Raw genomic sequence first — 27,187 nt, 5'->3', positions numbered from 1 at the left:
TAATCTAAAGGCTCACCAGAAAGGAAATCTCTCTCAAACACATCACTTGTATCTGAAATTATCTCACTCTCTGGTGTATCCCTTTATTGTATGTCTCCTTCCTCATCTCATCCCCAAGAATGTAAATTCCATGAGAAAAGGGCACTTGTCTTTCCTAATCCCTCTTGTATCCCTGGTGCCTAGCAGTGCCTTGAGAATTTCATTTCAAATTCTATTTTATTTTCACTTCCCCAGGCCTTTCTTTAAGGCCAAGATATAATGGGGACCCTGCCTAATTCTCTCTTAGCAGCTGTCGCCTTCGTGCCAGGATTCTAAAATTACATTACAGAGCTATGGCGACTCATTTCTCGTTTCCCATTTATTAAAAAAGGAACAGAACAAAAAAACCCCCACATTTGATAGATGTGCTATTAAAAACTTTGGCATTATAAACTGCAAAGCTTTGGGCACTAGGCTAGGTTTTCTGTGGTTGCAAGTCAGTCACATCTAAGGTTATTACCAGAGCCAGGGTGAAAAATTTTGCCAATGACTACATTAGCAACTCCCCCAAACTTCTGTCACCAGGTGCAAGACAGATGTTGACCCATGGAATGGGTTCAGCAAAAACAGAAATGAGATGCTTGGAGCAGCTCACCGAGTGCAAATACTGGGCTCAAAGGGATTCATACAATGGGCAAAGAGATATTTGCAACCTCACTGGGAGAAAAATCTAACCCTTCTATGTCACTGCAATGTGTCCTTTGCAACTGGGATCAAGAAGAGATTTTCCAATGCTGAAAATTCAACTCCAAACCAGCATTTCTCCAAATCACTTTTTGCATTTTTGTGAGTTACATTTTTAGGTCTTCATTTTCCACCAGAATGGGAATTCCTGGGGAGTGGGTACTATTTAAAAAGACATCCATGTGCCACATTTGGAAATATCTAAGCACTCCCCAAAGTACTAATATTTTATTTTTGAAAAAGTTGTAGAGCACTCCTTGGGTCAGTGGGCATGCTTACATGTTAAATATGAACATGAAACATGTTCTTTGAAACAGTATTGTATCATTTCATGATACCACGGGTAAAGTGTTTTGGGGCATGCAAATGAAAGTCACAGATACATATGGCCTCTGTGCCCAAGTTTCTACTTGGGGCTTGGGAGGAACAACTTTCCCTCTTGGCCTGGGGGAGTGAAGAAGAGAGTTGCTTCTGCTTCTCTTCAAAAGCACTCCCATGCTTCTCCTTGACAATGTGTCATGTTTTCTAGCTTGCCCTGTGTCTGGCAGAGGGTGGAAACCTGGAGATTTGCCAGGAGCATGGCTTTGTCCCCTGAAGGACTCAACTGTGCATCCAGCTGTGATGTGGTTGAGTTTCCATAGGTGGTTGATAATTTTCTGTCCCTGCTGGCTCAGATTGGGGCTAATTTCAACAGTGCATAGTCATGGAAATGGAAGGACATAGGAAAACATTTGCCATTAAGGAATTAAGGATTAAGGAAGATGATTAAAGGACTTACAAGGAATTCTAGGCATTTAGGCCAGTCTGCTTCTTCTACCTCCCATGGGAGTAGAGCCTCCCCTTGCAGATGACCATGTCTGATACCATCTGAAATGCCCCTGTCTCTACTTACTATAAAAGTCTGGAGACAGGAGCAAAAAAGTAAAGGACATGAACTTTGGGATCAGGCAAACTCAGATTCAAATTCTAGCTCTGCTATTTAAGCAAGGAACTAATCCCTTTTAAGCCTCAATAATAACAGTTCCTGCCTTGTAGAACTGCTGTGTGTATTAAATGAGTTCATGCATGTCACGTTATTGGCACAAAGTACATGCCCAATTAAAGTCTGGCTCAGCAGAGCTGTGCTGCGGCTGACTTGAGCCAACTCACACAAGCTAATTGTACCAACTCTCCCCAGCTCTCCTATTCATTGACCTCGTGCTTTGGAAGCTTGAAAAAGACCATGGTATTTGTGTTTATACCATAGAAATCTGCAAACTCTTCACACTGGGGCTCTTCTTACCCAGAGAGTTAATTTACAAGCACCCCAGTGGGTTTAGGTATTCAAGTTGTTATTTACTATCATTCACTAGCATGTCTTGGCCGGTTGATTCACTCAAGTAGCCCTTCATTAGTGTCAGTTGCATTTGTAAAAATCCCTCCAGCTTTTCTATTTGAATGAGAAGAATTGGTGCAGGGCAGGGGAAAGGCAGCAGTTAAAGGCCTTGGGAGGCTGGTTCAGACTCATCTTCGAGACTGACATGCTTAAGTGTGAGATCTGAATGAAGCCAGCATGCACACCAATGTCTGGTGAGGCCAGCTGGAACCATTCAGCACAAAAATCCTCCATGATTTCAGCACTCAGGTATCAGGAAATTGGGAGTAGCTCCCAAGCCCATTCTGCCCAAGTGGCTTAGCATCCTTGGGCCATTGAATATGACTTGAACAGCTGCATGCAGCTGCTGGTGACAAAACTCCCAGGAAACCTGGTGGAACTAAAATCAGAAATGGTGATCCAGTTAATGCCACTGAACCTCAAATGCTGACTCCAAACTTGTGGACTCTGCATTAGCATTAATAATGATTTCCTTAAAATCATTCAGTGGTTTGGATAGCTATCTAAATCTCATTGAGAAGCCAACTCTCTTTGTTTAGAAATGTGTACTTATAGCACTTAGGCAAATGATCCATGGCAAGGTAAGGCCCTTATACTGGGTGCTTGAAAGGGCAGTACCCCTTGTAGCTAAAAGATACTCCAAGGACATTTCATGTAAGCAGGATAAATGAGAACGGCAAGCATTAAGATTAACTTCATGAAAGTTAATTCAAGACAGAGTGACAATTTAAAGTCTTTTTTAAACATATGGTTCTTTTTGTTGTTGTTGTTGTTGTTGTTGTTGTTGTTTAAAAGACTTTCATTTTTTTAGAGCAGTTTTAGTTTCACAGCAAAATTGAGAGGAAGGTACAGAGGTAACCCATATTTCCCCTGCCCTGACACATGCACAACCTCCCCCATTATCAACATCTCCCACCTGAGTGATATGTTTGTTACAATCAATGAACTTACATCACATTGTTATCATCTAAAGTGAAAATTCTGTGTATGATGCTATAATGGTGGCTACTGGGGGTTCTTTTTAACAATAAGCCATTCTACATGGGTATAGGAATTGAAATTTTAATTCAAATTTTACCTTGAGCTCTATGTTTTATAAAAGGCAAGCAAAGTCCTTGTCTTAGGTCATATTCTCTCAGAAGCAAACATAGAAGGGTTTGAGTTTTAAGCAGTTAATTTGAGAGATGATTTTAGCAAGTGTCACAAGAGGAGTAGGGAAGAAAGACAGGAAAAGGAAAGCAGCCAATATTGTGTGTGTTCATGAGCACATTCCACTGTGGGCAACCAAGACTCAGTTCTATTGGGGACCTCCAAACAATGTTGTCCAATACTGTAGCCACTAGCCACATATGGCCAACAAGCAGTTGAAATGTGGCTAGTTTGAATTGAAATGTGTATGTAAAACACACACCAATTTCAAAGTCTTAGTATGAAAAAAAAGAATGTAAAATATCTGACTATTTTTATATTGATTATACATTGAAATGATAATGTTTTGGATTATTGTGTTATACAAAATATTGTTAAAGTCAGTTTTACGTTCTTCCTTTCACTTTGTTCAATGTGGCTACTAGAAAATCTAAAATTATACATGAGGCTCACATTTGAGGCTCACATTATGTTTCTACTAGACAGCATTAGAATAGAACATGAGTCAGATGTGGGTATTAATCAACCAACTCCTGTCTATTATTGGTTGAGGGCTGCTCCAGAGAAATTAACTCTCTGGTGCTTTGAGTTTGCTGCCAGGACAAATAAAGCACTCAGCAGAGAGTCATAAGGACTTTCCTTGGAAAGCTGTTGGTGCTATAAAATAACAGCAAGCACTAAGGAGACATAAGTAGGGCACCAACAGCCACTGCTACAGTTCCTCTTCTACCTCCTTTATTCCTGCTCCTGACTTTTAGATTCTGCTTCTACTTCTCATGCCCTCTGAATCCACTGCATTTGGAAGTCCAAGGAAACCTTAGGAATCAGACATATTTGGACTGGAGAAGAGTAAATAGAAGCTATAATCCTTGTTCCAATGAACTTTTATGAAGAAAAGAAACTGGTGTTATTTCCCCTTGAAGATAGTGGGCTGTTCGGGGAGGGAGAGAGATATAACTTAACATAGAGAAGGACCACACCGATCAAACCTCATGTAATGAGATCAAATGCATCAGAATTTAAAGAGCTCCCTGCTGGTGGAGCTGCCCAGACTGAGCCTGTCAGTGATTTGTAGGGAATTCTGGCATCAAATGAGAAGCAACACAAAATTAGGGCCTCTGAGATACCTCTTTCACGGTCAGAACACTGTGACTGCCAAAATGAGGAACAAGGAGCTTTTAATCATAGAATTAAGCTCTATATCCTCTAATATTTGTTAGAATGAGAAAGAAAAAAGCAATAATTTACTGAATCTTTCCTATGGTCCAAGCACTGTATGAAACTTTAGGTATGTTATCAGATTTAATTCTCCAAACAAAACTGTATGGTAAGAATTATTGTCCCCAGAATTGTAAACTGAAGCTTATAGAAAATGACATTTGCCTAAGGTCAATAATTGATATAGCTAGAATTGAATTCAGGTCTACTGATTTATGCCTTTATTATCAAAGACACATGGAATGGCTACCTTAGGCCATAACCTGTGCATTTAACCACTAGATTTTCCTCATAACAGCTGGGCTTTGTTGAGGAGTTGGCATGCATCTCAATTCTGATAATGAGAACAAAATATAGTATGTGGAAAGTATATTTTCCAAAGATGGCCACAGCAATATTTTCAGTCTTACACACTCCATAGAACCACTCCCCAAAAGAGATTGAGTTCATTTTCATTTCCTCTTGAATTTTGGCAGGCTTGTGACTATTCCAAAGAATGAATTACATGGAGTGATGCAATGGAATGTCTAAGCCTGAGAATGCCGTGTCTCCCTTTTTCCAGGAGAAGCTCATTTTGGAAGTTGGCCGCCATGCTTTGAGGAAGCCCAGGCTACATAAAGGTGGCCATGAACAAGTGTTTTAGGAAGTTGTCCCAGCTAAGATTTTAGCTGACAGTTGAGATCAATCACTAGACAGACAAGTGAGTGACTCTTCAGATGGTCCCAGCTCCCAGCTGTTGAATCTTCCTGCTGAGCCCCAAACCTTGTGAACAGGATGATTAAGTTATCTCTGCTGTGCTCATGAGCATAAGAAGTGGTTGTTTTCAGCTTACTCTAAGTTTTGGGGGTGATTTATTATATAACTGTATTAACTACAACATCATGTTCCATTTTTACCTTCGCTGTCAGGAAACTCAAGGTCAAATTTATTCCTTAAACACAGCAACTGCATTAACCTTAAGTGTTAGAACAACTACTTTTTAATTTTATAACACTGAGCATATATTTCTATTTTATTAATCTTATTTTGTCTTTTGTTGAGAAAATATGAAGTGTACATAAACAACAAAATGACCCCTACCCACCCCCTAGTAATAAAAGTATGAATTTAATACCTGAATCTTCTTTCATTTCAACATCCTCTTCTTCTTCATTATTATCGTCTGTTAAAAAATAGGAAAAAATAAAGAAATACTTACATGAAAGTGGGAAACACAAGAATGTTCCAGATGGATTAATTTAAAAAATCAAAGAAAGGGATAACAGATCAGGAGATAAGAGACTGTTAAAGCATGCATTTCTGTTGTCTTATTATTATCATGCTAAGAAGAAAGTATACACATTAATGAACAATTTAAAACCTAGAGTTTACATTTCCTTTTAAAAATTGTTATATTTATAACAAACTATATATGCAATCGTTTGTTTTACTTATAGAAATTATATATGGTCACTTCAGTCATTTCAATCGCTCAAAATTAAAAATCACAGACTTTAAATGCCACATGTTCTAACTTTGTTAAAGGTCTGCATGCTCACTTCAAGTATCTGAGAAGTATGGACATCATTATTTGGTCATAGACCGACATGTGTCAAATCCCCGCACCACACCATGAAAAGTGCTGCTTTGCTGCATTTGGAAATTCCAACCTTCACTCATGTGCCTTCAAGTGTCCCACCAGTTGCACCATCCCCATTTAGCTCCCCTCATCTCCCATTATAATCCCTTTTAACTGGACAAGGACATGTGATTCCTCTGCACTATAGATGACACGCTTGCTCTTTTGAACTTCTGAGACACTGTCATCTCTCTCCTTATGCTCCCCACATCCAGTGCTATGTTCTGAATATCTGTATCCCCCAAAATTCATATGCTTAATCTTAACCTCCAAGGTGATGGTGATTAGAAGGTAAGGCCTTTGGAAGGTGACTAGATCATTAGGGCAGAGCCCATGTGGATGGGATTAGTGTCTTTATAAAAGAGACCTAAGAGAGACCTCTCACCCCTTCCTCCATGCATGGACACAGGGAAAAGATGGCTCTCTATGAGGAAGAGGGCCCTCACCAGACACCAAATCTGCCAGCACCTTGATCTTGGACTTCCAGCCTCCAGAACTGTCAGAAATAAACTTCTGTTGCTTATAAGCCACCGAGTCTATGATATTTTGTTACAGCAGCCCAAATGGACTAAAATATCAGCTAGTGCCAAATCTTCTCCTGTTTCTATGTTTGGTCCTCTCTCCTCACATTATTGCAGTACAAATTCAGACTCCCAGTGCCATTTGCCTTAGCTATTTTAGCAGTTTCCTAACTGCTCCTCTCTTTTTCTCTCTCCTGTATCTCACTCCTTTTACACGTGACTGCCAAATCAGTCTTAAAATACAGCTCTGATCTGGTTCACAACAGTTCAGTGACTGCCCTCTGCCTAATGAGAAAAGTCTAGACTCTTCCTGATAACACTCAAGGCCAATGATAACTGGTTCCAAACACTTTTCTCAGTTTCACCTCCTCTGTTACATGCATGATACCACCCACATGGATGGCAACACTTAACTCTGATCTCTCAAGGTCTCCCTCAGCTTCCTCTACCTGCCTTGGTCTTGCTAGCAATGCCCTTCTCCCTCTCTATTCACCTTCATCCTTCAAGTGCAAGCTTAGGCGCCATAGCATCTGATTTCCCCAAGTTTGAATGAACCATGTGCTCTTTGATGTACCTTATTTTTACTGCCTTCTTGGTATGGACTTTAAATACACATGGGCTTAGGTTTGCATCCTGGCTCCTCCACCCATCCATCCCCTGGGCATGTGATCTTGAAGAAGTTACCTGGATCTTCCTGAGCTTCAGGTTCATCAGCTGTATAGTGGGATAATAATAATGCCTACTACACAGAGCTTTCCTAAGGATTAAATGAGATAATGCCATGTAAAGCACTAGGACAGCTACTGAAACATTGTTAAGTGCTAAATATTAGCTGTTATTGTAATAAAATCACACAGTCTACTTGTTAATTTGTCTCTCTTTCAAATATCCATCTCCAGATCATAAATTCTGCAAAGATGGAGACCAGGTCTTCTGTTCCTGTATATTCCTTGGCACTTAATGCCATTCATTTTATATACTAGAATCAATAAATGTCCACTGAATTAAATTTATATTATTTTCTATGTGTTTTATACATATTAGCTATATGATCCTTTGTAAATAATGGGAAGTCAGTGAAGATTTGCAACTTTCTCCTATATATGTGCTTTGTAATTTAGTCATCCCAGTCAAATTTACTCAGTCTGGCCGTCTTCTAAGAATTGATTATCAATGATGATTAGAGATTTATTAGTCAGTGGAAAGAGAAAATGCCTTTCATTTGAGGTTTTAGAAAGGCAATTCTTGATAACTATAGTTAACTTTTAAAGAAGTAATTTTTTTTTACCATGGAAATATTTTAGAAACATTGATGATTTTCTACATAATTTTTTTAATTCATTCTATGAATGCAGTTTTGGAAGGAAGAATACCAATTTCTTAGAAATATAATTTTCTAACCAAATGATTACCAAAATGTTACAAAGTAAACTTCATAGATTCTTCCCTGAACTTAATATCTTTAAATATAATTTTATTTTACAGAGCCATCTAAAATCTGTATGACAACAGACTTTCTGGAATCTCAGAGAGAGAGATAAAAAAAGAGTCTCTACAGTTTCTGGGGAAAAATAAAGGAAGAGTCAAAGATCCCTTTGCTTGTCACTTATGTTTCCATTATTCACCTGGCAAACACTCATTGGTTAGGCTATTGTGTACAAGGCTTTATGTTTGGGGCTGTAGGAAACACCAAGATGAATAGAAACTTAAGCAGTTTTTTTTTTTTATTTTGGTTTGTTTTGTTTTTTAAGAATCTTGTCAGTAGTAAAGAAATCAAGACATGCAAATACATTCCAACATATGGTAGTCAATGCTATTAAAAAGGTGTCAGAGGAAGGATTGATACTTCAGTAGTTAAGCTACTTGGAAGTCTTCTTGTATGTAGAACATAACATTGAAGCTAATATTTGAACTACATAGACTGTCCTGATAACATCATCCCCAGAATGACTCCCATGTGTGGAAGGATCAGGCTTGGGGTTATTATTCATTCGTTCATTTCACTCATGCACTGATCTAGTCATACAGTGGTTAAGAGTCTGTCCAGAGTCTGGACTCAGACTTGTTCAGTTTACTTCCAGGAGAAACCACATATAACTATGCAAATCTTGGGTAAGAAGAATACCAGAATATTTCACCCTGAAATATGAGGGACCTTCCCCTCACTACCATCTCTCAATCCCTTGTCTCTCCCAAAGCACGGGGTGAAGATTTTCTCTGCAGTTCCCTTATCTATTTAGAAACAGTAGCCCCAAAAAAGGAACACAATTGCCTTCCATCCTCTCCCTGAAATCTCATTATCTATTGCAGAAAAGAAAGCTGAGAATGTAACCACACCTGGACAGATGTTTTTCACAAGATAATGCCTGCCTCTTGGGCTCATTCAAATTCCAAAGAGAATAATTTACAAGTTAATTTCTGTCTCCTGGGTCCATTCATTCTCCCTAATAATCATTTATCGCTCCTCAAAAGATTGTCTACTTTCCCCATCTATCCACTCCCCTATGAAGAAGAAGATATAAGCTTCTGTGCCCAATTTAGCTAGTGGATAATCATTCTTATGCGATTCCCCCATGCTTATGCATGTTAAAATAATTTTGTATGCCTTTTCTGCTATTAACCTGCCTTTCGTCAGCTTATTTTTAGTGAACTTTCAGAGGGCAAAGGGGAAGTTATCTTTTGGCCCCCAAATAACATAAAACCTATATGTCAGTTTCCTCATCTGAAAAATAGGGATAATAAAATTATCAACTTCTTAGGGTTAGGATTATATGTCAAGTGGTTACACAGAATGACCATTCAATAAATACCGATTATTGCTATTATCGAGACCACCTTTGCAAAAATTGTGACAATGAGAGAAATCTGACATAGAAAAAGTATGACAATGAAAGAAATTTGACACAGCAGACCCCATCTTGCTTCTAACCTCACAAGCTGTTCTTGTTCATTTCTGGGTATAGCCCAAGCCAACTTTGGAAGGAATTTAGTTTATAGTTTAACCTAAAAGCAAGAATGATAATAGCCCTTCTCAAAACTATCTCTTCCTTGTTTGGGGACTGAAGCTGCCTTTGTAAAACTAATGAAAGGCCCCAGGGTCACGATTATGAGAGATGCCTGAATTCTACTAAGATGTAGGCACAGTTAAACAATAACCAGCCATTGTTCCAGAGGTCCCAAGATGTGTAACCTCTACAATTGCTCTAATAGATAACTTCACTATTCTAGAACCTAAGGTTGGTCTTTTGAGATGTTTTTGAGACTTTTGCATTCTGGCAACTGACTGACTCCACTGGGACCTTTGCTTCATTACTCAACTGGTCCCATGGCCCGTATCCAGAGGCTGACTCAGTGCATGAGGACAGCCTATCCCTAGACCCCTGCCTGTTGTCCATAAAACTCGTAGCCTCCAAGCTTTTTGGGAGACTGATTTGAGTAATAAATTTCTGTCCTCTGCTTGGCTAGCCCTGCATTAATTAAACTCTTTCTCTACTGCAATACTGCTGTCTCACTGAATTAGTTTTATCTGTGCAGTGGGCAAGAAGAACCCATTGAGTGATTACATTATTATGTCATTTTTATAACTATTTTTGCTAGTCAAATAACCACTTCTTGAGCTCTACCTTGTGTACCCATTATGAAGATACAGGTTAGCAATCTTTTTTTTTTTTTTTTCTTTTATTGTAATTATTATTATTATCATTATTATTATTATTATTATTATACTTTAGGTTTTATGGTACATGTGCCCAATGTGCAGGTAAGTTACATATGTATACATGTGCCATGCTGGTGCACTGCACCCACCAACTCATCATCTAGCATTAGGTATATCTCCCAATGTTATCCCTCCCCCCTCCCCCCAACCCACAACAGTCCCTGAAGTGTGATGTTCCCCTTCCTGTGTCCATGTGTTCTCACTGTTCAATTCCCACCTATGAGTGAGAATATGCGGTGTTTGGTTTTTTGTTCTTGCGATAGTTTACTGAGAATGATGATTTCCAATTTCATCCATGTCCCTACAAAGGACATGAACTCATCATTTCTTATGGCTGCATAGTATTCCATGGTGTAGATGTGCCACATATTCTTAATCCAGTCTATCATTGTTGGACATTTGGGTTGGTTCCAAGTCTTTGCTATTGTGAATAATGCCGCAATAAACATACATGTGCATGTGTCTTTATAGCAGCATGATTTATAGTCCTTTGGGTATATACCCAGTAATGGGATGGCTGGGTCGAATGGAATTTCTAGTTCTAGATCCCTGAGGAATCGCCACACTGACTTCCACAAGAGTTGAACTAGTTTACAGTCCCACCAACAGTGTAAAAGTGTTCCCATTTCTCCACATCCTCTCCAGCACCTGTTGTTTCCTGACTTTTTAATGATCGCCATTCTAACTGGTGTGAGATGGTATCTCATTGTGGTTTTGATTTGCATTTCTCTGATGGCCAGTGATGGTGAGCATTTTTTCATGTGTCTTTTGGCTGCATAAATGTCTTCTTTTGGGAAGTGTCTGTTCATGTCCTTCGCCCACTTTTTGATGGGGTTGTTTGTTTTTTTCTTGTAAATTTGTTGGAGTTCATTGTAGATTCTGGATATTAGCCCTTTGTCAGATGAGTAGGTTGCGAAAATTTTCTCCCATTTTGTAGGTTGCCTGTTCACTCTGATGGTAGTTTCCTTTGCTGTGCAGAAGCTCTTTAGTTTAATTAGATCCCATTTGTCAATTTTGGCTTTTGTTGCCATTGCTTTTGGTGGTTTAGACATGAAGTCCTTGCCCATGCCTATGTTCTGAATGGTATTGCCTAGGTTTTCTTCTAGGGTTTTTATGGTTTTAGGTCTAACATTTAAGTCTTTAATCCATCTTGAATTGATTTTTGTATAAGGTGTAAGGAAGGGATCCAGTTTCAGCTTTCTACATATGGCTAGCCAGTTTTCCCAGCACCATTTATTAAATAGGGAATCCTTTCCCCATTTCTTCTTTTTCTCAGGTTTGTCAAAGATCAGATGGTTGTAGATATGTGGCATTATTTCTGACGGCTCTGTTCTGTTCCATTGATCTATATCTCTGTTTTGGTACCAGTACCATGCTGTTTTGGTTACTGTAGCCTTGTAGTATAGTTTGAAGTCAGGTAGCGTGATGCCTCCAGCTTTGTTCTTTTGGCTTAGGATTGACTTGGCGATGCGGGCTCTTTTTTGGTTCCATATGAACTTTAAAGTAGTTTTTTCCAATTCTGTGAAGAAAGTCATTGGTAGCTTGATGGGGATGGCATTGAATCTGTAAATTACCTTGGGAAGGATGGCCATTTTCATGATATTGATTCTTCCTACCCATGAGCATGGAATGTTCTTCCATTTGTTTGTATCCTCTTTTATTTCATTGAGCAGTGGTTTGTAGTTCTCCTTGAAGAGGTCTTTCACATCCCTTGTAAGTTGGATTCCCAGGTATTTTATTCTCTTTGAAGCAATTGTGAATGGGAGTTCACTCATGATTTGGCTCTCTGTTTGTCTGTTATTGATGTATAAGAATGCTTGTGATTTTTGCACATTGATTTTGTATCCTGAGACTTTGCTGAAGTTGCTTATCAGCTTAAGGAGATTTTGGGCTGAGACAATGGGGTTTTCTAGATATACTATCATGTCATCTGCAAACAGGGACAATTTGACTTCCTCTTTTCCTAATTGAATACCCTGGATTTCCTTCTCCTGCCTAATTGCCCTGGCCAGAACTTCCAACACTATGTTGAATAGAAGTGGCGAGAGAGGGCATCCCTGTCTTGTGCCAGTTTTCAAAGGGAATGCTTCCAGTTTTTGCCCATTCAGTATGATATTGGCTGTGGGTTTGTCATAAATAGCTCTTATTATTTTGAGATACGTCCCATCAATTCCTAATTTATTGAGAGTTTTTAGCATGAAGGGTTGTTGAATTTTGTCAAAGGCCTTTTCTGCATCTATTGAGATAATCATGTGGTTTTTGTCTTTGGTTCTGTTTATATACTGGATTACATTTATTGATTTGCGTATATTGAACCAGCCTTGCATCCCAGGGATGAAGCCCACTTGATCATGGTGGATAAGCTTTTTGATGTGCTGCTGGATTCTGTTTGCCAGTATTTTATTGAGGATTTTTGCATCAATGTTCATCAAGGATATTGGTCTAAAATTCTCTTTTTTTGTTGTGTCTCTGCCAGGCTTTGGTATCAGGATGATGCTGGCCTCATAAAATGAGTTAGGGAGGATTCCCTCTTTTTCTATTGATTGGAATAGTTTCAGAAGGAATGGTACCAGCTCCTCCTTGTACCTCTGGTAGAATTCGGCTGTGAATCCATCTGGTCCTGGACTTTTTTTGGTTGGTAAGCTATTGATTATTGCCATAATTTCAGCTCCTGTTATTGGTCTATTCAGAGATTGAACTTCTTCTTGGTTTAGTCTTCGGAGGGTGTATGTGTTGAGGAATTTATCCATTTCTTCTAGATTTTCTAGTTTATTTGCGTAGAGGTGTTTGTAATATTCTCTGATGGTAGTTTGTATTTCTGTGGGATCGGTGGTGATATCCCCTTTATCATTTTTTATTGCATCTATTTGATTCTTCTCTCTTTTTTTCTTTATTAATCTTGCTAGCGGTCTATCAATTTTGTTGATCCTTTCAAAAAACCAGCTCCTGGATTCATTTATTTTTTGAAGGGTTTTTTGTGTCTCTATTTCCTTCAGTTCTGCTCTGATTTTGGTTATTTCTTGCCTTCTGCTAGCTTTTGAATGTGTTTGCTCTTGCTTTTCTAGTTCTTTTAATTGTGATGTTAGGGTGTCAATTTTGGATCTTTCCTGCTTTCTCTTGTGGGCATTTAGTGCTATAAATTTCCCTCTACACACTGCTTTGAATGCATCCCAGAGATTCTGGTATGTTGTGTCTTGGTTCTCGTTGGTTTCAAAGAACATCTTTATTTCTGCCTTCATTTCGTTATGTACCCAGTAGTCATTCAGGAGCAGGTTGTTCAGTTTCCACGTAGTTGAGCAGTTTTGAGTGAGATTCTTAATCCTGAGTTCTAGCTTGATTGCACTGTGATCTGAGAGACAGTTTGTTACAATTTCTGTTCTTTTACATTTATTGAGGAGAGCTTTACTTCCAAGTATATGGTCAATTTTGGAATAGGTGTGGTGTGGTGCTGAAAAAAATGTATATTCTGTTGATTTGGGGTGGAGAGTTCTGTAGATGTCTATTAGGTCTGCTTGCTGCAGAGCTGAGTTCAATTCCTGGGTATCCTTGTTGACTTTCTGTCTCGTTGATCTGTCTAATGTTGACAGTGGGGTGTTAAAGTCTCCCATTATTAATGTGTGGGAGTCTAAGTTTCTTTGTAGGTCACTCAGGACTTGCTTTATGAATCTGGGTGCTCCTGTATTGGGTGCATATATATTTAAGATAGTTAGCTCTTCTTGTTGAATTAATCCCTTTACCATTATGTAATGGCCTTCTTTGTCTCTTTTGATCTTTGTTGGTTTAAAGTCTGTTTTATCAGAGACTAGGATTGCAACCCCTGCCTTTTTTTGTTTTCCATTTGCTTGGTAGATCTTCCTCCATCCTTTTATTTTGAGCCTATGTGTGTCTCTGCACGTGAGATGGGTTTCCTGAATACAGCACACTGATGGGTCTTGAGTCTTTATCCAATTTGCCAGTCTGTGTCTTTTAATTGGAGCATTTAGTCCATTTACATTTAAAGTTAATATTGTTATGTGTGAATTTGATCCTGTCATTATGATGTTAGCTCGATGTTTTGCTCGTTAGTTGATGCAGTTTCTTCCTAGTCTCAATGGTCTTTACATTTCGGTATGATTTTGCAGTGGCTGGTACCGGTTGTGCCTTTCCATGTTTAGCGCTTCCTTCAAGAGCTCTTTTAGGGCAGGCCTGGTGGTGACAAAATCTCTCAGCATTTGCTTGTCTGTAAAGTATTTTATTTCTCCTTCACTTATGAAGGTTAGTTTGGCAGGATATGAAATTCTGGGTTGAAAATTCTTTTCTTTAAGAATGTTGAATATTGGCCCCCACTCTCTTCTGGCTTGTAGGGTTTCTGCCGAGAGATCCGCTGTTAGTCTGATGGGCTTCCCTTTGATGGTAACCCGTCCTTTCTCTCTGGCTGCCCTTAACATTTTTTCCTTCATTTCAACTTTGGTGAATCTGACAATTATGTGTCTTGGAGTTGCTCTTCTCGAAGAGTATCTTTGTGGCGTTCTCTGTATTTCCTGAATCTGAATGTTGGCCTGCCTTGCTAGATTGGGGAAGTTGTCCTGGATAATATCCTGCAGAGTGTTTTCCAACTTGTTTCCATTCTCCCCATCACTTTCAGGTACACCAATCAGACGTAGATTTGGTCTTTTCACATAGTCCCACATTTCTTGGAGGCTTTGCTCGTTTCTTTTTATTCTTTTTTCTCTAAACTTCCCTTCTCGCTTCATTTCATTCATTTCATCTTCCAGGGCTGATACCCTTTCTTCCATTTGATCGCATCGGCTCCTGAGGCTTCTGCATTCTTCACGTAGTTCTCGAGCCTTGGTTTTCAGCTCCATCAGCTCCTTTAAGCACTTCTCTGTATTGGTTATTCTAGTTATACATTCTTCTAAATTTTTTTCAAAGTTTTCAACTTCTTTGCCTTTGGATTGAATATCCTCCCGTAGCTCGGAGTAATTTGATCGTCTGAAGCCTTCTTCTCTCAGCTCGTCAAAGTCATTCTCCGTCCAGCTTTGTTCTGTTGCTGGTGAGGAACTGCGTTCCTTTGGAGGAGGAGAGGTACTCTGGTTTTTAGAGTTTCCAGTTTTTCTGCTCTGTTTTTTCCCCATCTTTGTGGTTTTATCTACTTTTGGTCTTTGATGATGGTGATGTACAGATGGGTTTTTGGTGTGGATGTCCTTTCTGTTAGTTTTCCTTCTAACAGACAGAACCCTCAGCTGCAGGTCTGTTGGAGTACCTGGCCGGCCGTGTGAGGTGTCAGTCTGCCCCTGCTGGGGGGTGCCTCCCAGTTAGGCTGCTTGGGGGTCAGGGGTCAGGGACCCACTTGAGGAGGCAGTCAGCCCGTTCTCAGATCTCCAGCTGTGTGCTGGGAGAACCACTGCTCTCCTCACAGCTGTCAGACAGGGACATTTAAGTCTGCAGAGGTTACTGCTGTCTTTTTGTTTGTCTGTGCCCTGCCCCCAGAGGTGGAGCCTACAGAGGCAGGCAGGCCTCCTTGAGCTGTGGTGGGCTCCACCCAGTTCAAGCTTCCAGGCTGCTTTGTTTACCTAAGGGAGCCTGGGCAATGGCGGGCGCCCCTCCCCCAGCCTCGCTGCCGACTTGCTGCTTGATCTCAGACTGCTGTGCTAGCAATCAGCGAGACTCCGTGGGCGTAGGACCCTCTGAGCCAGGTGCGGGCTATACTCTCCTGGGGCACCGTTTCCTAAGCCCGTCGGAAAAGCACAGTATTCGGGTGGGAGTGGCCCGATTTTCCAGGTGCCGTCTGTCACCCCTGGAAGGGGAACTCCCTGACCCCTTGCGCTTCCCGAGTGAGGCAATGCCTCGCCCCTGCTTCGGCTGGCGCACGGTGTGCTCACCCACTGACCTGCGCCCACTGTCTGGCACTCCCTAGTGAGATGAACACGGTACCTCAGATGGAAATGCAGAAATCACCCGTCTTCTGCGTCGCTCACGCTGGGAGCTGTAGACCGGAGCTGTTCCTATTCGGCCATCTTGGCTCCTCCCCCCAGGTTAGCAATCTTTTCCCTCAAGGAGCTCACAAAGTGGATGATACAGAAAAGCAAAACAACAGAGAAGAAGGTAACAGATTATCTGATGGAGGTAAACAGAAGTTGTATTGGGAAATATACAAGAGACAGCTCAGTCAGAGAGAAGGTCTATGAAGGCATTCCAGAAGAGGCAAGACTTCAGCTGAGTCTTAAAGAGTGAGTTAAAGTTATGTAGGGAAAAAGAAAGGCTACAGTAGATGCCCAGATATGGATGTCCTGTCTATACCTCCTTGTTCCTTGACAATTCAGTGCATGCCAGCCTGCCTTTGAGCCACCAGCTCCTGGATCACTTTGTCTGAGGGCTCTCTCTGCTTGCTGAATCCCATTCAAGTAATACCAGAGAATTAACACCCTTTAGCGTTCAGCCTTTCTCAAATGATGGACAATTTGCATATAAGTACCCCAGCTCCCTTGCTTCCCAAGTGGCCTAATTCAAAGCATGTTCTGTACTATTTCCCTTAGTCTCCTCACTCCTACTGGGATTGAGCCCCAGTTGTCCAGTGGTAACTGGCTTACAGCTTAACCTCATTGCCTCCTGCTTTTGCTTGTTTCACTTCCCCACTTCCCTACTGGTGTTTCCTGGGATCATCTCCCTGTCACACCCCCGCTGCCCCAAAATACTTCTACTTCAGTCCTTGTTTCAGGATCTGCTTCTTGGGGAACTGAAACAAAGACAAGGGTAATCACACTCAAGCAGAGGGAAAAACATCTGTGAAAACATGTAGATGTGAACCATCAAGATGTTTTTAAGGAAATAAAACTAGCCAAAGGAAGAGTTATCTGAGAAATTGCAACTAATCCGATCTGTTCTGGCTAGATAATACAGACCTTCCATGCCAGGAGTGATGGTTAATTTTATGTGTCAAGGTGACTGGTCCGGAGTGCTCAAATATTTGGTCAAACATTATTCTGGGTGTGTCTGTGAGTGTTTCTCAATGAGAATAAAATTTGAATGGGAGCGGATTGCCCTCCCTGATGTGAGTAAGCCTCATCCAATCAGTTGAAGGTCTAATGAGAACACAAAGGCTGACCCCTGGAGAGTAAGAGGGAACTCCTCCTGCCTCATTGCCTTTCTACTAGTTGGCCATTGGGGTTTTTTTCCTGCCTTCAGATTCAAACTGAAACATTAATTCTTCTTGGGTCTGAAGCCTGCCAGCATTCAGACTACAACTACATGGTTGGTTCCATTGGTTCTCAGACATTTGAACTCAGACTGAGACTATGCCACGAGCTGTCCTGGGTCTCACGCTTGCCAACTGCAGATCTTGGGACTTAACAGCCTTCATAATCATATGGGCCATTCGCTATGATAAACCTCTCTCCATGTATTTTAATATATGTTCATTTTCTCTGCAAAAACCTGACTAATATACAAGGTTGAAGCATTCAAACTTTATTTGAAAAATTATAGAGTGATTAAACAACTTTAAGCAGAGGAGTGACATACCATCTTTTGAAAGATAACTTTTTATGAGACAAATTTACTGAAAATTATAAAGCACATGCCTTAATATTTTGCAATTATTTGTATTAAAATCAAGCATAGAGTCCTTTTGCTCTACAAAGCACCTAATGTGCCATTACATATTAATGAAATCTACTTTAGTTCAACATTATTCTATGTAATGTGCTTGCTTGAGTCGTATTTGTGCAACAAATTGCTAGCAAGAATTTTTCTAACAAAACTAGGAACAAAAAAATATTAAAAAAAGGTGATAGCCTATAGAAGTAGGGAGTCATGCCACTCAAAGTTTGAAAGTAGTTAGGAGACTGATGGAGCATAGGCACAGAGTTGCAGCCCTTTTAAACAGTTCTCCAAGCATCATACTTCTTTGTTAGAGGACAAAAATGAAATAAAAGGTTTCTACCAAAGTGATAGAAATACTATTCCAAAATAGAGAGCAATCCATCAGATGGCATTGTTCTGTGTGTTCAGAAATGCCAATTCCAGAAAAATCCCCTTTCCTTCCCAGGCACAGACCATACAGAGGCTAAAGCTCCATTTAATCTTACGGGACCTCTTTGATGTTGATTTCATAATAGACGCTGTTTTTGTTCACTGCATCTCCTGTGTTAGATTACCCTGTTGCATTCTTCACAAACACATGAATATGACCGAAGTTCTTATTTTGATCACAAAATATATGTGAAAATCAACTAGTTTCTCATGAATAACAAGTTTTGGGTAAAAGCTAGCTTTATATACTTCAGAATCCCCTTCATAAGGAAATGTCTAACCTACTTTGAGCTCTATAACATTGATTTCACCTTCTTTTATTGGAGACAGAGTTAATGTGAATGATTTTTGTTTTAATTATTATACTTGTCTTCTGAGCAGGTACCTGTCATTTCCCAACAGCAAATAGTCCACACTTCTTTGGAAAATGAAGTATGCTATGGGTTTTGGAATGACTTCAGGTTTGTCTTACTCCATTACCTAGAGCCACCATAATTAATACAGTCTTTTGAGGAAGTGAAATAAACAAAAACAAGCAAAGAAAAGCCCGTAGAACTTTATTTAAGGTAATTATCAAAGTGTACTCTCTGGACCAGCAGCACCACTATCATCTGGACACTTGTTAGAAATGCAAATTCTCAGGTCCCACTCAAGATCTATTGCATCCAAAGCTCTGGGGAAAGGACCCTCCAGGTGACACTCATGCACACTGAAGTTTGAGAGCCACTGGTCCAAAGCACCAATATTGGTGTGTTGAAGAAGAATCTTTCAAAAGAGTAGATGTCCAATATTTCAACTGAACTAACTTGTGATGTCTCACTAACACTAATGTGGTAAGAGGTGCCCAAGCCACATGGTTGCTGGGTTTGAGGAACAGTTATGCTTTTCATAAGATATTGTATGCTTTCTTATGTGCTTGAAGTCACTCAGCTACCATGCAGCTGAGTGGCAAGATTATCATGGTCCATGGCCAGGATTCCTAGATTGGCTAGGAGACATGAGCATGAATGGAGACTAGCCTCAGGGAGGTCTGTGGGTGGCATGAGAAAAGGAGGGTGTTATAAAGGGGAATGTTACCCTTATGAGCTATTAAGGCATCCTCTCCACTCCCAAGGGAAAAAAATGGACAGACACCTGAAATAGATCATAAAATTCCCTTGTCAAATTTTCAGGAAATCCATACATATGGGCAGGTCTGTCAAAGAGAACAATTACGATAATCCTGCTGTGGTTTTATTTCACATGCTTCTAAGTTCTCTCCCTTAGAGCTTAATTTCTTACCACAGGCTTCTTGTGTACTCTTCATCTTTTTAATATTTCATTACCAAAAGCTTCTAGGAACAATTTGGATTTGCAGAGAAAAGAAATATTATTAGCAGAGATAAAGCTTTGTTTTGGGCTTCTATGTAGTAGGGAAGAGGTCGTTATCCTCATGGCTTCTTGTAGGACTTGACAAAGCAGAAACTTCAGGCAAAGAATGTCCGATAAGGGAGAGTCCTCCCTGAGTAGGACTCCTGCCACTAAGTTGAATACCTAGACTCACTGCATCTAACAAATTGCTAAATCTACTTTTTGAAGGTGATTGATAAAGCCAGGAGAAATTTTCTTTTTTTTTTTTAAAAAAAAGGGATTTTTTTTTTTCCTTCAACTGATCCTTGGCCAAAATGAGCACTCAAATCTAATTACTTTATAAATCAAGCAATAAATAAAAGGCACTGCTTAGAAAACTGCCTGATGCTGCTGCTTCTGGCTTGCCCAACTGGGCACATGATAGCATCAGTTACTGAGATATGGGATTTAGGAAGAGGAGGATTGAGGAGTGGAGAAACAGATTTTGAATTTAATTTTGGATATGTTCAGTTGAAGACGCCTGAGAGACTCCCAGCTGGAGATGGACGTGTGCAAGAAAGTACACCAGAGAGGGCTGGGACGGACACAGATGACTGTCAGGAAGACAAGATGGCAGAGCAGTCGCCAGGATAAAGAGTGCCCAGTCCAAGGTGAGAAGGGCTCTAAAGGGTCATGTAATCATATATGCAATGGTTTCAGTTCCCACACTCTAGCCATCAAAAAGGTTCTAATAACCTTAACAAGGGTGGTTGCAGTAGGAAGGTAGAGACAGTCACATTATTGCAGTGGATTATGGAGTGACCAGCAAGTGAGGGAGAAAGACAACTCTTCAAAGACATGTGGCTGACCAACAGACACATGAAAAAATGCTCATCATCACTGGCCATCAGAGAAATGCAAATCAAAACCACAATGAGATACCATCTCACACCAGTTAGAATGGCAATCATTAAAAAGTCAGGAAACAGGTGCTGGAGAGGATGTGGAGAGATAGGAACACTTTTACACTGTTGGTGGGACTGTAAACTAGTTCAACCCTTGTGGAAGTCAGTGTGGCGATTCCTCAGGGATCTAGAACTAGAAATACCATTTGACCCAGCCATCCCATTACTGGGTATATACCCAAAGGACTATAAATCATGCTACTATAAAGACATGCACACGTATGTTTATTGCGGCACTATTCACAATAGCAAAGACTTGGAACAACCCAAATGTCTAACAATGATAGACTGGATTAAGAAAATGTGGCATATATACACCATGGAATACTATGCAGCCATAAAAAAGATGAGTTCATGTCCTTTGGAGGGACATGGATGAAGCTGGAAACCATCATTCTCAGCAAACTATTGCAAGGACAAAAAACCAAACACCCCATGTTCTCACTCATAGGTGGGAATTGAACAATGAGAACACTTGGACACAGGAATGGGAACATCACACACCGGGGCCTGTTGTGGGGTGGGGAGCAGGGGGAGGGATAGCTTTAGGAGATATACTTAATGCTAAATGACGAGTTAATGGGTGCAGCACACCAACATGGCACATGTATACATATGTAACAAACCTGCACGTTGTGCCCATGCACCCTAGAACTTAAAGTGTAATATATATATATATATATATATATATATATATATATATATATATATATATGACATGTGGCTGACAATAAAAGTCAGGTCCATACATAAAGTGGAATATAGTTTGTAGAAATTTTAGTTTCCCTATTGTTTATTTTTGTCTTTATTCTTACTTCTGTGCCTACTTAAGAATTACTTTATTTATATATTATTCCTCAAAAGACTTTTTTTTCCCCTGCATTTGCCTCAATGTTTTCAACTTAAGAACCAAAACCAGTCTACCCAGAATGTTTGAATGGTCTTTCAAAAGCACCCTGCAGGGGTCTCTATAAAGATGACTACAACATCCTCCCTCCCTTCTCCAACTAGCATTTAGTTGTGTCTGTTTTACCAGAACTTCCTAATGAGATCAAACTCTGCTTAGCCAAGGCTCATGTTCCCAGGTCTTCATTTGTTCTGCTGTTTATCAGCATTTGCTACACTCACTGCACACTCCCCTCCGTTGGAAGGGACAGATTGCTTTCTGTCTCTGCCGGCTGCTTGTTCCTGCATTCAGGTTGCTTGGTTACAGCAACACTTCACTGGATTTTCATTGAAGGCAAAATGTGTTTGCAGCTTTTGAGGCCCATCAAGTGGAAATGGTTAGCACCTATTTCCTAAGAAGGCAGTTAACTCATTTATGTTACATTATAGAGAGCATGTCTTGTAGAATTCTACACATCAATGTGATCTGCACATTAAAAGTACACAAATGTGCCATGTACTTGTAAACATTCATAATTAAAGAAAATACTGAATTCTTTTACTCTAGTTTTTCTCTACATTGAATGTATCATTTGGGGGAAAAATGTACAATTCAGACTGGGTAAGAAGTTTCTCTTGTGTTTCTTTTACTTATGCACAGATGACTGGTGTATTAGTTTTCTATTACTGTTGTAACATATTTCTACTAACAACACAAACTTATTACCTTACAATTCTGTAGGTCGGAAGTCCCACATGGGTTGAACTAGACTAAAATCAACATATCAGCTAGGCTGCCTTCCTTTCTGGAGGCTCCAGGAAAGAATCTGTTTCCTTGCTTTTCCAGCTTCTAGAAATGCCCACGTTCCTTAGCTCACGGCCCTCTTCCTCCATCTTCAAAGCCAGCAACGGTGCAATTCTCTGGACATTCTTCCACAGTCACAGCTCCTTCTGGCTTCCCTCTTCTGCTTTCCTTTCAATTTTAAGAACTTTCTTGATGACATTGACCCCACCTCTATAATCAATCCAAAATAACATTCCTATCCTGTGGTCAGCTAACTGCAACCCTAACTCTACCACCAATCTTACTTTCCCCTTTGCAATGCCACCTAACATATTCACGGGGTCAGGGGTTTAGATTGTAGATATCTTTGTGGGGGACATTTTTCTGCCTACCACATTTGGTAAATCAGGAAGCAGATTGCTTTGTATACAGAGTGTCTGAAACATATTAAAAAATGCTCATCATTGCTGGTCATCAGAGAAATGCAACTCAAAACCACAATGAGATACCATCTCATGCCAGTTAGAATGGTGATCATTAAAAAGTCAGGAAACAACAGATGCTGGAGAGGATGTGGAGAAACAGGAACGCTTTTACACTGTTGGTGGGAGTGTAAATTAGTTCAACCATTGTGGAAGGCAGTGTGGTGATTCCTTAAGGACCTAGAACTAGAAATACCATTTGACCCAGCCATCCCGTTACTGGGTATATACCCAAAGGACTATAAATCATGCTACTATAAAGACATGCACACGTATGTTTATTGTGGCACTATTCACAATAGCAAAGACTTGGAACCAACCCAAATGTCCATCAGTAACAGACTGGATAAAGAAAATATGGCACATATACACCATGGAATACTATGCAGCCAAAAAAAGGATGAGTTCATGTCCTTTGCAGGGACATGGATGAAGCTGAAAATCATCATTCTCAGCAAAATATCACAAGGACAGAAAACCAAACACTGCATGTTCTCACTCATAAGTGGGAGTTGAACAATGAGAATACATGGACACCGGGAGGGGAATATCACACACTGGGGCCTGTTGGGGGGTGGGGGGCTGGGGAAGGGATAGTGTTAGGAGAAATACCTAAGGTAAATGACGAGTTGATGGGTACAGCAAACCAACATGGCACATGTACACCTATGTAACAAACCCGCACATTGTGCACATGTACCCTAGAACTTAAAGTATAATAACAAATAAAAAATATAATAATAAAATGTCTGAAGAGGAGAACTAGAAACAATCTAATTAGAAATAAAATGATTTTCTGTGAGGTGAAGTCCACAGGCTTAAAATCAAGGTCATTTTTTAGTTTTTGGTTTAACCTCATTCTTTCATTAAAAAGGGTTTCTTCTTTTCTTTCTATTTTTAAACCTTCAGACTTTTCGTTCTTTCATCTTCCCTTTTCTCCTTCCTTCCTTCCTTCTTTTTTATACATTTTAAAATCTTGTCTTTCTACCTTTTCTCACTGTTTTAGTTATAAAAGAATATCACAAAGGCAAATGACAAACTGGGAAACCACTTGCAACATATATTTGAAAGATTAATAACCTTAATATACAAAGAGTTCTTATAAATCAGTAAGAAAAAGATGAAATAAAAATGTACAAGGGTTATGATCAGCAATTTTGTATAAGAAATTTAGATAAACAACTGGAAAAATGTTAAACCATATTAGTAATGAAATAAATGAATGTTGTTACCCATTAATTACCTTTTTTTCATGTATAAAAGTGCTAACATCAAAACAGTAGGATGTAACCCACTGGGAAATGTAGGAAAAAAATAAACTCTCATGTACCACTCATGGGAATGTAAACTCAGGTTGCTTAATGCTAGGCTCGGGCATTTATATTTCTGTCCCTGTGGATGGTAATCCCTGTAAGTTGTATAGTACCTGACATTCAGCTGCAGTGCTGCAAACACAGTGAACAATTTGACAATTACTAGCAAAAATGTCTTGGTTTTGCATATATTTCGAAAAAGTGATTCCACTTTTAGAAAAGTATTTTTAAAAATGAGGATGATGCCAATATTTAACTACAAAGATGATTTTTAAAAATTATCATTTATAAGCAAATAGAGAAATAATTTACAGAAATAATTCCTAAGTTAAGTAGTATGGTTTTGAGTAAACTTTGGGTCTATTAAAATTAAGTTATGGAAGAATTCATAATGATGTGAAAAATATGTTCATGATTTATGTTAAATGACATATAGCAAGTTATAAGACTAATTTCTGGCTGTTTGCATTTTCCATTTCTAAAGATCAGAAGGATAAGCAACAAAATGTAATTCATCTCCAGATTATAGGACAGAAAATAGTTTGTATTTTTTTCTTTTTGTTTATCTGTTTTTCACTATAAACCTGTCTTACTTCTGTGATAAGAAGTTTTATATATTTTTCAAAGATGATCACAAAAGTTGAACTACTTAGTTTTAAAATTGTAATAAGAAATAAACATGGATATTTAAAAATTTATGATGCTTGGTGTACACATCTAGTGAATTTTCATTTATATTACTATTCCTTATATTTGGAATTGGTCCATTAGTATGTTTGCATATGACAAAACTGAAGCAGAAAAAGGTTAAACAACATGCGCAAAGCCACACAGTGTTAAGGTGGCTGTGACAAGATCAGAGACCATTTCTTACAATAACAAGCTTAGCATTTCTTCCCCTTTACCATAGATGCTTTTGTCTCTGTTGACGTCATTATTAGACAATGGCTACCTTTCTCAGGAATTCACCACCCCCTCTTCAAGCTTCTATCTTCCAATCATTATTCTGACATAGTAAGAGGAAAGAAAACCTTAGCAGCTCATGACACCATGTGCTTCATTATTATTCTTGGAAAACTGATGACCAGAGAGGAGATGAGAAGAAGAAGGAAAGAGGACATGTGGATATACCATATGATGGAGGAACTCTAGGTTTTCAGGAGCTCTAGCCCTACTAATGCAAATGGATAATATGTGGCTTTTTCAGCAGACAAGTAGCTTCAAACAACTGTCCATGTTTTCAGGACTGCTAAGGGAAGAAGCATTACACAGCAGAAAGGATTTGAGCTCAGACATACCCAACTATGTGACTTTGGCCAATTTACTGACTTTTCTTTAGCCTTTGTTCACTACTATCTCAATAAAAGCAGATGATGAATCCATGGCATGGGTGTTGTTGAAAGGCCAGTCTCTCAAGTCGTGAATTGAGTTAATCCTTCTCAAATACAGAATCTATCCTATTTCTCAATCAACGACTTCCTCTTAGGCCCAATTGCATAATACATTGACAAGAGTGTCAAAATTTCTCAGTCAGGTCTTCACAAATTGGATATAAGCATCATACTTTATTTTACAATTTTTCCAATCTGAACTGCCATTCTCCCTCTATGTTGCTTACCCAACACCAGACGTGAAATTCTCTACCCTTGTTCATTCTTTAAAGATCACTGAAAGTGCCACATTCTTCATGAAAACTGTCCCAATCAATCTGGTCCTCATACACATTTGCCTCTGAACTCCTGGGTGCTATGACCATATCAATGTTATACTTGATTATTTGCTAATATTGTTTTCCAACTGTTTTACATGATATGTGCCCTTCAGGACTATTACAAGAACAATATCTTCAATGTAGCAGCCTTGGGAACATAGTAGGCACATAATAAACATTTGACAACTGATAGAAAGATAATGAATGATAATGGATGAGATAAACTTATAAAATCAGTGTAAAGGGATGATGCAGAAGACATAATGTGAGTACTTTCTCTTGTTTGCTTTTAAAGAGCTAAGATTTTTTAAAGTGAAATCCAAGAAAAATTTTAAATACTGCCTGGGTAAAATTTTAAAGTATTGTGCCCATTTGTCAGAGAAGTAATTTTTAATTTTTGAGAACTTTAAATGCTAATTTTATAAATTTTTTTTTTTTTTTTTGAGTTGGAGTCTCGCTCTGTCACCCAGACTGGAGTGCAATGGTGTGATCTCGGCTCACTGCAACCTCCACCTCTCGGGTTCAAGCAATTCTCCTGCCTCAACATCTTGAGTAGCTGGGACTACAGGCTCCTGCCACCACGCCTGGCCAATTTTTGTATTTTTAGTAGAGATGGGGTTTCACCATATTGCCAGGCTGGTCTCAAACTCCTGACCTTGTGATCCGCCCACCTCGGCATCCCAAAGTGTTGGGATTGCAGGCGTGAGCCACTGTGACCAGCCAATTTTTGAAAATTTTGCTAAATACGTAAAAAGCAGTGCTATACCCTTGTCTAGCTGTGTTAAAAATACTTAGAGTTTCAAGGAAAAACTGACTTTTTACCTGAAACTTTCGTTAAATATTCTCTCTGTCTTAATCTGTTTTGTGCTGCTACAGACTACCCCAGACTAGGTAATACATAATGAACAGAAATGTATTGTCTCACAGTTTTGGAGACAGAGGAGCCCAATATCAAAGTGCTAGCATCTGGTGAGGGTCTTCCTGCTACATCATCACATGGTGGAAGACATCACAAGGTGGAAGGCAAAGGGCAAGAGGCTGAACTCACCCTTTTATAATGACACCAATCCCTTCCATAAGGCTAGAGCCGTCATGGCCTATCACTCTTAAAGGTCTTACCTCTTAATACTGTTACAATGGCAATTAAATTTCAACAGGAGTTTTGGAGGAGATACACATTCCAACCATAGCAGTTTCAGTCTAGGCTCATGGTATGTTTTTATTTACATTAATAAACACCTACTATATATTTAGAATTTTTCCAGATTCTGAAAGGGCAATGGAATATTAGGAATAATCTCTGTTCTCCACAAACTTATTTTTTAATTGAGGAGACCAAGATAAAAAGGTCAAATAATAATAATAATAATATAAAACCCAACTAAA

At 39.4% G+C, this 27,187-nt stretch overlaps 1 protein-coding gene across 6 annotated transcripts in view; it reads right to left on the bottom strand.

Annotated features, from left to right (window-relative positions):
* The window catches only part of MACROD2 (mono-ADP ribosylhydrolase 2), a 2,112,402-nt gene that overhangs the window by 159,054 nt on the left and 1,926,161 nt on the right, over window positions 1-27,187 (bottom strand). For all 6 annotated transcript variants that reach the window (XM_054468214.2, XM_054468215.2, XM_054468216.2 and 3 more), the window contains one exon: window positions 5,580-5,627. In XM_054468214.2, the coding sequence (XP_054324189.1) occupies window positions 5,580-5,627 (48 nt within the window). The remainder of the gene's footprint in view (window positions 1-5,579; window positions 5,628-27,187) is intronic.

The sequence above is a fragment of the Pongo pygmaeus genome, chromosome 21, assembly GCF_028885625.2.
Source record: "Pongo pygmaeus isolate AG05252 chromosome 21, NHGRI_mPonPyg2-v2.0_pri, whole genome shotgun sequence".
Classification (NCBI taxonomy): Eukaryota; Metazoa; Chordata; class Mammalia; order Primates; family Hominidae; genus Pongo; species Pongo pygmaeus.
The sequence above is the reverse complement of the archived record's forward strand: the minus strand, read 5'-3'. Positions and strand labels throughout refer to the sequence as shown.